The sequence below is a fragment of the Mus pahari genome, chromosome 12 (genome assembly GCF_900095145.1).
Source record: "Mus pahari chromosome 12, PAHARI_EIJ_v1.1, whole genome shotgun sequence".
NCBI classification, from domain to species: Eukaryota; Metazoa; Chordata; class Mammalia; order Rodentia; family Muridae; genus Mus; species Mus pahari.
The window spans coordinates 29,198,629-29,209,487 of NC_034601.1; the positions used below are offsets into that span (position 1 = coordinate 29,198,629).

Consider the following 10,859-nt stretch of genomic DNA (forward strand, 5'->3'; position numbering starts at 1 on the left):
TTCTTCTTCTTCTTCTTCTTCTTCTTCTTCTTCTTCTTCTTCTTCCTCCTCCTCCTCCTCCTCCTCCTCCTCCTCCTTCTCTTCCTCCTCTGTTTAAGATGCAGCTACGATATGCTGTTTACACCAGCCTTGAGTTCCTGGGTCCAAGCAAGACTCCTGCCTCAGCCTCCCAAGCAGTTGAAACTTAAGAAGAATTTATTAAAATTTGAATTTCTTCTCCTGGAGAAAATGGGTTGGGCTATTTCCTCATAGGAAGGTTATCTCTAGCAAAGTCCTGATGGACCTTTCACTTCTGCATATGGAGCAGGTATCTACTGTCTTCTTTCTGGTGGGCTTTACTGATTTTATACTTATTGGTGATGAGTTCTTATCACTGCAGAAGGGAAAGGCACTTTCTCCAGGCCTGGGACCACATGGGCTATGGCAGCCTTTGAGCCAGCTCTGCTCCCTGGTGCCATTATGTCACATGATACCCCTTCTTGGGCCCTAGCATGGCACAGCTTTGACACCATATTGCTCTCTCAGCTTCTCTGCCTTAGAATTGTGTCCTGACTGTGTGCTGAAGCCACAGTCAAGCCCCAGTGGGAATGGTTTGCCTGGGAATTGATGACTAGTTTGTGTTAGGGAAAACTTGGGAGATGTGGGCTTCGGTTAAAAGGGGTTAGCAGAGGAAACCACGGTTAGCCCCATGGACACTTTCACAAAAGTCATTCCATGCTGCTTGTAGATGGGTAAAAACCTTGAGAGATGGAGAACTGGAGGCTGGGGAATCTTCTCCCACGGGTACAGTGCCACAGATAGTGACTCCATGTCACTGAGTCTGAACGATCTGGTTTACCTGTGAGTGTGTGTGTGTGTGTGTGTGTGTGTGTGTGTGTGCATGAGGATGTGATTGCACATGTGTGCATATGTCATCTTTCTGAGAAAGAGCCATGTCTTCCCTGCACAACATTTCTAAGTTGGCTACTTTCTCACCAACACTTGTGGGTTTAGAAAATGCCAGCTTATTTTAATAACATAAGCCACACATTCGTAGGAAGGCAAAAATCTGCTGTGAAAAGAAGTCATGTGACATATTTCAAAACCAAAAATAAAAGGACTTTCAGCTCATCTGTTGTTTTGGATGGCCTGGGCCACTGCCCCTCCCCCATCTGTTTATGACTGGGGTCTGGCTGTACTTTCTGCTTCGTGCTGTTCTGGCCTATTATGGCCCCTTCTGGTCCACTACAGATGAAGCCAGTTCTGGGGGCTGAAAGGGCTGATCCAGAAGTGTGGGTGGCATCCTCCACACCCTTGTAGTTCTCTAAGAGCTCTGCTGCTATATCCAGGAAGCCAAGCTGGTGGAAGAACACACTGCCTGGTTGTTCTCTGCAGTCTGTGAGGTTTCTCTCCATTCCATGAAGGACAAGAGAAGAAGAGGTGACAGAGAGGAGGTGGCATACATTTCTATGACATGCCCTTCATGTGTTCTAGAAACTCTCCAACTCTTCCAGATTTCAGAGCAACCCTCACATTACCCTCAGCTAAGTTTCCTTCTCACTGAGTCCTGGACAATCCATTCTTTATACTGTATTCCTTTCTGTATTCCTTGCAAAACAGGCGCTCCCAGAAGTGGAGTTTCTCTCTCCAGAATTAAAATAAAGCTGTATTCTGGACCCAAGCACATAAAATTAAGATGAGCCCTTTTTCAATAGACTCATACTTGGTCCCTGCAGCAATGGGACACTGATCCTGGCCATCACTCTGGAGGTGTCTCCATCTCGGTCATATCCAACTTCGGGTCACTACCTCTCTTGGTGCTAGCACTCCAATGCCATCTGCCATGGTTCTCCATCTTTCTTATCTGGGTTGATCCTGAAAGGTCAACCCAGTCCTCCAGCTTACGTCATCTGTGAACTGGGGAGGCAAGGGAAACACACCACCAACAGCGACACCACTCTCAGAACATCACTGTGATGTGTATTCTTGTTTTCAAGATATATGTAAAGTTGTTGTATGACTTCCTCCAAAGGTCTTTCAGCAGAGCCCTTGGAAATGACTTGAGAAGGAAACACCCAAGAAGCCATCTACCGGCTTGGAGGAAGCTGGGGTTCAGAAGGGTTCAGACACTCACCCATAGGTCCTGTTCTTCCTGAAGTTATTAATCACTGGGGTTGAGTGAAGAGGGCTCCTTAGGAGCTTCAGAGATATCCTTGACACAGCAGCTTACCCCAGAGTTGCACAAAACTTCTCACCCTCTGACCAATGTGGAAGCCTCCCTTTTCGTGGTGCAATTCTCTTCAAAGCCTTCCCCAATGCCACAGAGAGCATCACTGTCCCATTTGACCACATTTACTCTCCCCAGATGCTACTGTTCTTATGTGCAATTCCATGTGCAACCCACGGTTGTTGGAAGGTTCTTGGGACAAGTAACCCAACTTATACTTCCTCTCATATTCTGGTAGCACACTTAGGCAGAGAGTACATTCATTGACAGTAACTGAGAAGCTTAAAGATGGTGGAATTTGCTACAGGCAGAACCTATGGGTCTTCCTGGATTGAGGACAGCACCATTTCCACTAGAGTTGAAGGGTAACCCTGTCCCCCCTCCCTTGGGACATGACATAGCATGTTGGGGACAGGTGTTGGTTACCTCTTACTATTGTTCCTCAGTTTGGCTGGTGTTTTGGGGAGCTGTATTGGCTCCTTTAAAGCGCCTTTAAGATGAATGATCCTCTCCTGAATCACTTCTCGAATGTTCTTGATCCATTCCTGCTTGGTTTCGATGTTAGAAGCCTGGGGTACCACAGGAAGAAGCATTGAGAACCCCAGCTCTGGTTGACCGCAAAGCCATATTCAGCTCTCCCCCTACAGGTCTTGCTGTTATTCCAAAGACACCAAATCTTTAAGGGAGCTTCTTTGGCATTTTATCTTTTGATTCTTTAACCTCAGAGATGTGCAACTTCAAGACTCAATGGACATTCTATGGAGCACTTGTAAAAATATTTCATAATTCATTAGGCACTGACCAGTCTGCTATTGGCTCTGGAATTGGAACAGGATCTGTTGCTCTCTGTCGAGCCTGAGTTACCACTTGAATTGTGGATCCTACGAGGTCCTGGAGGCACTCAGAAGTGTGACATCTGAAAGCAGTGGCTATTTACCAGCAGGGTAATGGGTGTGTCAGGATATTTAATAGCTGTCACACTCACATAGTCTACACAGGTGACCATCAGTACTGGGGTTTCAGGCTGCTAAATGTGCTTATTAGAAGGACTGCTCTCATGCCTATACTACCCCATTGCCTTCTGGGGTCCCTTTTCAGGTAATTCCTCATGACAGGGAGCAGCCATTCTGCAAATTAAGGCGGACTCTGTGAAGAGTTTGCCTGAGATAGGCCATCTGCTCCTTGGTGATGGACATTTCCTCGACTAGCAAGTGATCAATGGAAGCTCTATTTGCACTAGCCCCAACTAGTCAGGCTAGTGTCACCAGGAACGGGGACTCAAAACCAGCCTGAACTGGGAGAGCTGAGCTATGTGGACCCCCAGGCCGCTGTGATTTATGGGAACTTCTAGAATGTGTATTCCAGAGAATAAGGACTGGATCTTAAATGTGGTTCCTTTTCAGGCATGAAGCAGAGCACCTTGTACACAAAGGATGTTCAGGGCAATCTGCTGAGCAAACACAGAGCAACTCAAGGTGTCTTTGTTAAAAGCTGGGTTGTTCTTGCCCCTGGAAAAAGACAGAACCCAGTTGACTAGGCCTTGTTAAGGTCAATGAGTTATCCCCTGACCTCTAAGAACTCAAGGAGAATATCTGCCTTCAAGATCTTGGGCCTACCTTTATGGCCAAGTCTGACTCTCAATACCCGCGTAAGAGAGTTCTGGTGGCTCACTGGTCCCTAGGCACTGCTTTCTGGTGTCTCGTGCCTGCTTCCTTTACCCTACCCACTGACCCCAACCGTGGTTTTGTGATAGAAGAGAGCAGTACTTACTTTGAGCACTGTTTTATTGTCTGAGGATGGGGTGCGCCCAGACCACAAGGCGAATTTGCAGGGGTCACCTTCTACATGCTCGGTCACACCCAGCTCTGAGGTCTGTAGACAGGAAATGCCTGTGAGAGGCGGGGAAGGGGAGGGCAGTGGGGGAAACTTAGGGCTGGGATAGGAAGGGGAAGGCAACAAAGAGGAGGGGGCCAAGGGAGGGGCTTCTGTCAATCAGGCCTCAATAGACTAGGTAATTTGTCCATATACCTAGGATGAGAGGACCTGGTGGCATTTGCCTGGTTACCAGGTATCGGGAAGGATGGTGAAGAGGAAGGTGCTAAAAGCAGACAGAAAGACCTTTGAACTCTAAGATGAAGAAGGGAGTATGTGGGAGGGAGCTTTCCAAGTAGGAGGCCTGAGCCTTTATCCAGGAGGGCTTTGGAGTAGAGAAGTAGGGAAGAGGCGAGCTATACGTGTCCGTAGCCCTTCCTGCCCATGGGTTCTACCAAAGCAGGGAATCTTGTCTTGCCCCACCTGCCCCACCTACCAGTAGCTTGTTCTTGTAAACATATTTCGTGTGTCCTGAAGAGTCTTTGATCTCTTTGCTAAACACCAAGGAGATCTCAAAGAGGAACAGATGGCGCTCCCGCCCCTTCCGGATCAGCGACTTTGGGTCCCACACTTGAAAGGCATCCTGGAGAATCAACTCCCCCTGTACATCCAAGTTCTCATCGAACCCTGAAAAACACCCATGTGCCCTGGGGAGTTTCTCCAACACTACACTCAGGGGAGGCTGTGTCATATTCCCCCTTGGAGAATGGATTTTCTAGTTGGCTATTAGCTTGCATAGAGCTCTAATCTAGCACATCTGCCTGAACAGCCATACTTAGGCATTTCACATTGCCCATTCCCTGCACTGTGTCTCCTGCACATATGTGTGATATGAGTCAGGTTTTCTGAAAGGTCCCACAGGATGCTCTCCTCCCTCCTCCCAAATGGGCAGTCCCCAGAGCTCCTTCAGTTCCACAGTTCTGAGTGGGGCTTAGGTAGAGCACTGTCTGGAGGAATATGCTTGGTTCTGCTGTATTTGTCATTGCCTCATTTCTTATATTCCATCCTTAGGATTATTTATTTGCTCCTAAACAGTGTTGGGCATAAACTCTCAACATTTTCTATTTATGCACTACTTCGAATCTTTCAGAAAGTTCCCAAGCCTTAATTGCCCAACAATCACCTGGAAGGCATGCAAAAACCTGGATCCTGAACACCCGTCTCCATCCAAGGGAGTTGATTCAGTGGGTGTTAGGCAAGTCCACAAACTGCCCTTCCAACCAGCTCTATTGCACAGGTCCACAGGCCGCACTGGAGTGGCTAGATTGAGACTAAAGGACAGTTTGGACCAATGGGGTTCTTCTAAAGGAGGACACCCAGCACTGGGGAACTTGGTGTACACAGGAATGAGGGGGGCGGAGAAACTGTGACACCAGGAGCCCTTCCAGACGACTGGTGCTTGGGCTAGAGATGATGACATTGGCTCCACTGCTGTGAGGCCGGGGCATTCTTGTAGTCTCTCAGACGATGGCAGTGGCAAAGGAGGTATTGTGGGATGATGCCAGAAGAGAGAGAGCAGCCACACACTTGCTTAGCATCTGCTTGTCAGACTGGAATAGCTACGTCCTTACCCAGCTATCAAACGTCACCCCAGCCTTGCTCCTCCATGCATCTGTTTTACAACATCAAGGCCACGTCACATGAGCCTTACTTCACACTGCACTTGCTCTAGATGCCAAGAACACAGTTCTTGCTGACTGAAATCCTGTCAGGGTCGCATGGCTGGGCTTTCCTAGGCTCCCACGAAGGACAAAAGACTAGTTGCACAAGAATGTCAATATATTGGATGCTACTTAACTGTTCAATTCAAACTAACAATAAAAGATTTATGTTATCTATCCTTTCCTATGTAAAGATGCTGGGCCTGCTGGTGCACCCCTATAATTTTAGGTGTTTGGCAGGCTGAGAAAGGATCACTGTTTCAAAGCAAGTCCAGACAGTGGAGTGAGACTTGGAGCAAAAGAGCTGTGGACAAGGCTTGGTTTCAAATTCAGTACTGAAAACAGGTGTGCACGCATGCATGTGTATGTGTGTGTGTACGTGCGTGCATGCATGCATGAGCACATGTGTAAGGTCGCTATCACACTAAATTCACTGGTGTGATATTGTATGTAACCAGCATTTCCTGCTATTCTGACTGTGAAGGAAATACCCATGCTATGCATATGAGCAGGTCTGTGGGGCTCTGGTTTTTAGTTTATAGTAGAAATTACAGCCTGCATTGGATTATCTCATGGACAGCACGGCGTCCACACAGCTAAATGGCACCAGAGGCAGGTTAGCTATGTTGCTCCGTGGTGCTCCTCATGCAGGCAGCCGAGGAGCCATTTAACAACTTGTTTGGACTCTTCTTTCCCAGGTTCGTTCCTAGCCTGACTTCATGCCACTTCCCTCCATGACACAAATGCCCGGGTCTCGGGGTAGAGGCGGAGTCCCAGGGGACTGGGGAGCAGCTACCTTCCAGCATGCTGACGTGCATGGCATCGTTGGCTTTCTTGGGAACACTGAGCATCACCTCCAGGCCATCCTTGAGCTCCCCCTTCCCTTCTTCACAGCAAGTTAGAAGTTCCTGGGGAGAAAAGTCCAGACATGATCAGGGTCATCTCCCAGGCCCCCCAGCCCTCCTTGCTCTAAGCCATGGAGTCAGTTATACTTCAGCCTCACTGTCTGTCACAGTTCCCTCAGAGAACTATAAAAAGGTAAGATGGGGATTACTGATTACTGCCCAAACCCCCAGGAGACCGGATGAGTTCTATCAGGTCCAAATGAAGCCAATCCAACCCCGTTTCCAAGGGCTAGAATTTTAAGCCTAGAGAGTACTCTGTCACAGTACTGCCTTCCTGGAGAGGGGATGAGCCTGGTGAAGCACGCTGCAGAGACGCAGGGTAGTGGGACCAAAAAGGAAAGTGTGAAGCACAGAGGGTGTGTAGTGCTGCCTTTGTGGGTCTCTGCATGCCATGGCTGACATCACTGCCGTGTGCAGCCTCTACTACGTGAGAACTGACGTCCATCCTGCTGGGGCAATCTGAGGCTATTAGAGATTTCTAACAGGTCAGTGTTTAACAGGACAGCAAGGATCAGGGATACCTGACCTGGGGCCGATGAGTGAGATTCTGGATGAGGACCTTGGTCCTCATAGGAGACTGAGGTAGAGAGAAACGTAGCTGCAAGGAGGCCAAGGAGGGCCTAAGAAGCAGCTCGGAATGCACAGCTGGGGTGTTGCCACCCTACCCTGTCCACGTCCCTTTCACCCCTTCCCTCCCAGGACAGGGCTTGTCTTACTTCCTGGGCATCATGTCTTCTGGCTCTCACCTTTCCACTGCAGTCTCACTCATCAAAATCCCAATGACAGAAACACAGTGTCTGCTTGGTAGAGGAAATACTTTTTTCAACCATCTTACTAGTTGCAAGACCATTTGGGATGCTTTTGTGGCAAAAAAAGATGTTAGGAAAGAAAATGAGTTCAAACCTTGTTAAGCATAACTATGATGTCTCCCGGCACTTAAGTTACAGGTACTTGCCAGGAGGAGGGTTTTTTTCTGTGGGATGCTCTGAAACAGGATGTATCTGGCTAGCTAGTGCTTCCTGTAGTGATCAGACCTGGCTCTAATGGTATAGCTCTCTGGACACGGGAGCTAGTGAGGTAGTTCTCTAAGTAAATAGCAACTATGCTTCTGAGGGTGAAGTGGCCAAAAGGCACACCATCACTGGGAGATAGTGTGTGCTGACCTGGGTAGAACACATTTGGATGGCGCAGGAGAGGGTTGGAACCTCTCCTGGTTCTGAATGCCTCCCTGGGTCACCACTGTCTTGGGATTATCTGTTCTACCAAGATTATAAGAAAATCCCTCTCCTTGGGAAAATATGTGATGAGTAAGACTGCAACAAAAATCTTGGCTCTAGGTTTTCCTGAGTTATCTTGGAGACGTTTTCCTATGATCAAAGGAGGCTGGGGTACTCAGGCAGAGCACACTTTGGGGGAAGTTGGAGTTCTTGGTCCAGTCCTTTCCAGTTGACATAATGTCATCATTGTACTGAAAGTTACGTTTCTCTTACCTGAAGTTCTCTAGTGTCCCCACCCTTTCCTAAAGATAACCCTCCTAACTTTGTTCTCAGACATCAACAAAGGAATGCCTCCGGTAAAGTGCAGAGGAGAGATGGGAAATAGCTCCCATTTGCAACAGAAAACACCAATTAGTTCAATCCCCTAAGCAATTTAACAAGTCTACCAATCTACCCACGGAACCAATAAATTCTCCAGGGCCCTTGCGATAGCTCCTGATAAGGAGGTGCCTGCACATTTAATTTAGGCTCCGAAAAGGACAGCGGCAGCAGATTTACAGAGGATCAAACACTCCAAATGCCATGGTTTCCCTTTCCTGTAATAGCTAAGTGATGAGCCCCAGAGGATACTGACAATTAAAGATCAATTTATTTGGAATTAAACTGACTTCAAAGAGAAAATAAATGCCATGTTATTTATAGTAAAGCTCTCTATTTTTACCCACCAGGCACCCTGCCACCAGCACATTTTAAAGAGGTTAAAATTACCTTTTACAATAATTTTACAGCTTCCCTGCAATAAAATCACTGCTACCTTATTTGTTTGCCTCTCAATTCCCTGGACAAATAGCTCTCTCCCAAAACTCGTAATTCTGGAGCAGCAGTCAAGAGCCCAACTAATTCCAACTCCATTCCCTTCCAAACCTCTCTCGCATAACTCACATAGCTAGGGAACTTCAGCATTACCAGACTAAAAGGGAGAGGAGAATGGCTGTATTTCTCTGAGAACAACATCTTAATAGATTCCAGATGGTCAATGTGGCTGGGAGCATCAGTATCGATTTTCTTTCAAAACTCACGACCCTATTAATTCCTGCAAAGGCTTTGTGATAGTTAAATCAAAAGCCACACAAATCTACTTTAAAACCAAAGTTTAAGAATGATTTTATTTTATGTGCATGGGTGCACATAAACCTCCAGGTCTGTCTATGTACCATTTGCATACCTGGCACCCGTGGAGGCCATGGAATTGTTCCAGACAATCCCGAGTTGCCATGTAGGTACTCGGGATGGACTCAGGGCTTCTGGAAGAAACAGCCAGAGCTCTTTTTAACTGCTGAGGCATCTCTCCAGGTTCACACAAAATCAATTTTGAAAAAGGCTATCAGTGCAAGAAAGCTACTCCTGAGGATCAGGCACTAAGCAGGACAGGGAAGGAGAATGCTGATCACGGAGTTCTAGGCTACACTCTACAAGCTGAGATTCAAACGCCCAGAAGGTCCTACAGTTCCTGTGGTTTAAATGTCAGAATCACACTGAGTTTTAAAGAAAGAGACTCCTTGCCCTGAGACCTTACGGGAATTTCTGGTCTTTACATGAAAACTTTAAAAGGTAAAGAAGCAAAAGCACTTTTGCCCCAAGAGCCAATGTGTCGTCCACATGATCTATCCCCCACAAATGATTCCCATGCCCAGCGGAAGCCCAGCGCATGATGCCATTCTGTCTCTAAGCCATTCTGCTGGGCCAGATGGCCCGAGTGCTTGTGCTCTCTTCTGAAGGACGAGGAAGGAGGCTGGAGGGAAGGCCGGTTGCATGGCTCTGCCCTCACACAGGAAACATGCTGCCCCGAGGAAGTCTTAAGCCTTCCGTGAAGAACCCTGGTCATTGTGTCCCCCTTCCAGAGACTTGGGTAGCAGGGACTGTGAAGGGGAACGTGTGAGGAGAACCTTGGATCTGAAAGTGGAATGGCTTTCAGTTTGGGGAGGCTAGATTCTGCAAGATTCTGCTGCTATCTCTAAACATAAATGGAATTGAATTTTCCTCTGCAATTACACCAATTTCTATGAGTCCACTAACTAGCCTTTTGTCCTTTTTATCTGATGAACAACTAATGATATAGTCAAAAGACAGAAAACCTCTACCCCTATATTTCAAGAATGAATATAGAAATATTTATATTGAATTGTCCATATCAATTTTCCTGGCTTCCTATAGAAATATTATTTTTAGAATATGGGCACACTCTTATATAAGACAGATAAACCCAACTGACTTAGTGTTTTGCATAATCTGAGTACTGAACTTTTTCAAAACTAGAATTTGAAAATCCACTGTTTTGGTTGACTTCAGAAGTACTCCTAATTAATATATAGTTCAATTAATCTACAATTCAAGATGTCATTGAGTTTCATATTTTTTGGGGGGTTATTTTCCATCAATAACCCTGTGATTTTCACAGACATAGTAGTCAAGGAGATGGAAGATACCAATGGGTGTATAGATCACGGTATCCTCAAGACTTCCATCCTGGACCCAGCAAGTGAGAAGCCCATAGGAGGAGGAAGGATCTGCTCAGAAGGACGAACAGGGCTGCCCAGTGCCCGAGGTGATAATCTCTAAGAGTTTGCAATGGTAGCTGGAGTTGAAAAATAGTGACAACTTATCCCCACATCCTTTTCTTTTTATCTCTGTCCCCAAACAAACATGTGGAATTCTGTGGGATAGGACACATGGTCTCGAGCCAGCAATGAGGATCTGCTGTAGGCAGAGGAGGGTTGCCTACTGTTAGAAATCCTCTGGTCAGGGGAGAGCTGGGTGGGGAGGGGAGGTACCTTCAGGAGCAGCTGGTACTTGGTAACCCTCTGGACAGGCTTAATCAGGTAGGAAGAGATGGAGTTGGCCAGGCCATGCCGCTGCTGGATCTCCTACAGGATGAGAACAGATATAATGAGACAGAGAACAGGGCACACGTGTGTGTGTGTGTGTGTGTGTGTGTGTG

At 47.0% G+C, this 10,859-nt stretch overlaps 1 protein-coding gene across 23 annotated transcripts in view; it reads right to left on the reverse strand.

Moving 5' to 3' along the window:
- Positions 1-10,859, reverse strand: part of Kalrn (kalirin RhoGEF kinase) — a 603,889-nt gene that overhangs the window by 198,104 nt on the left and 394,926 nt on the right. For all 23 annotated transcript variants that reach the window (XM_029544638.1, XM_029544643.1, XM_029544642.1 and 20 more), the window contains exons 28-32: positions 10,693-10,785; positions 6,536-6,647; positions 4,515-4,705; positions 3,977-4,078; positions 2,633-2,775 (exon numbers count right to left, since the gene is read on the reverse strand). In XM_029544638.1, the coding sequence (XP_029400498.1) occupies positions 2,633-2,775; positions 3,977-4,078; positions 4,515-4,705; positions 6,536-6,647; positions 10,693-10,785 (641 nt within the window). The remainder of the gene's footprint in view (positions 1-2,632; positions 2,776-3,976; positions 4,079-4,514; positions 4,706-6,535; positions 6,648-10,692; positions 10,786-10,859) is intronic.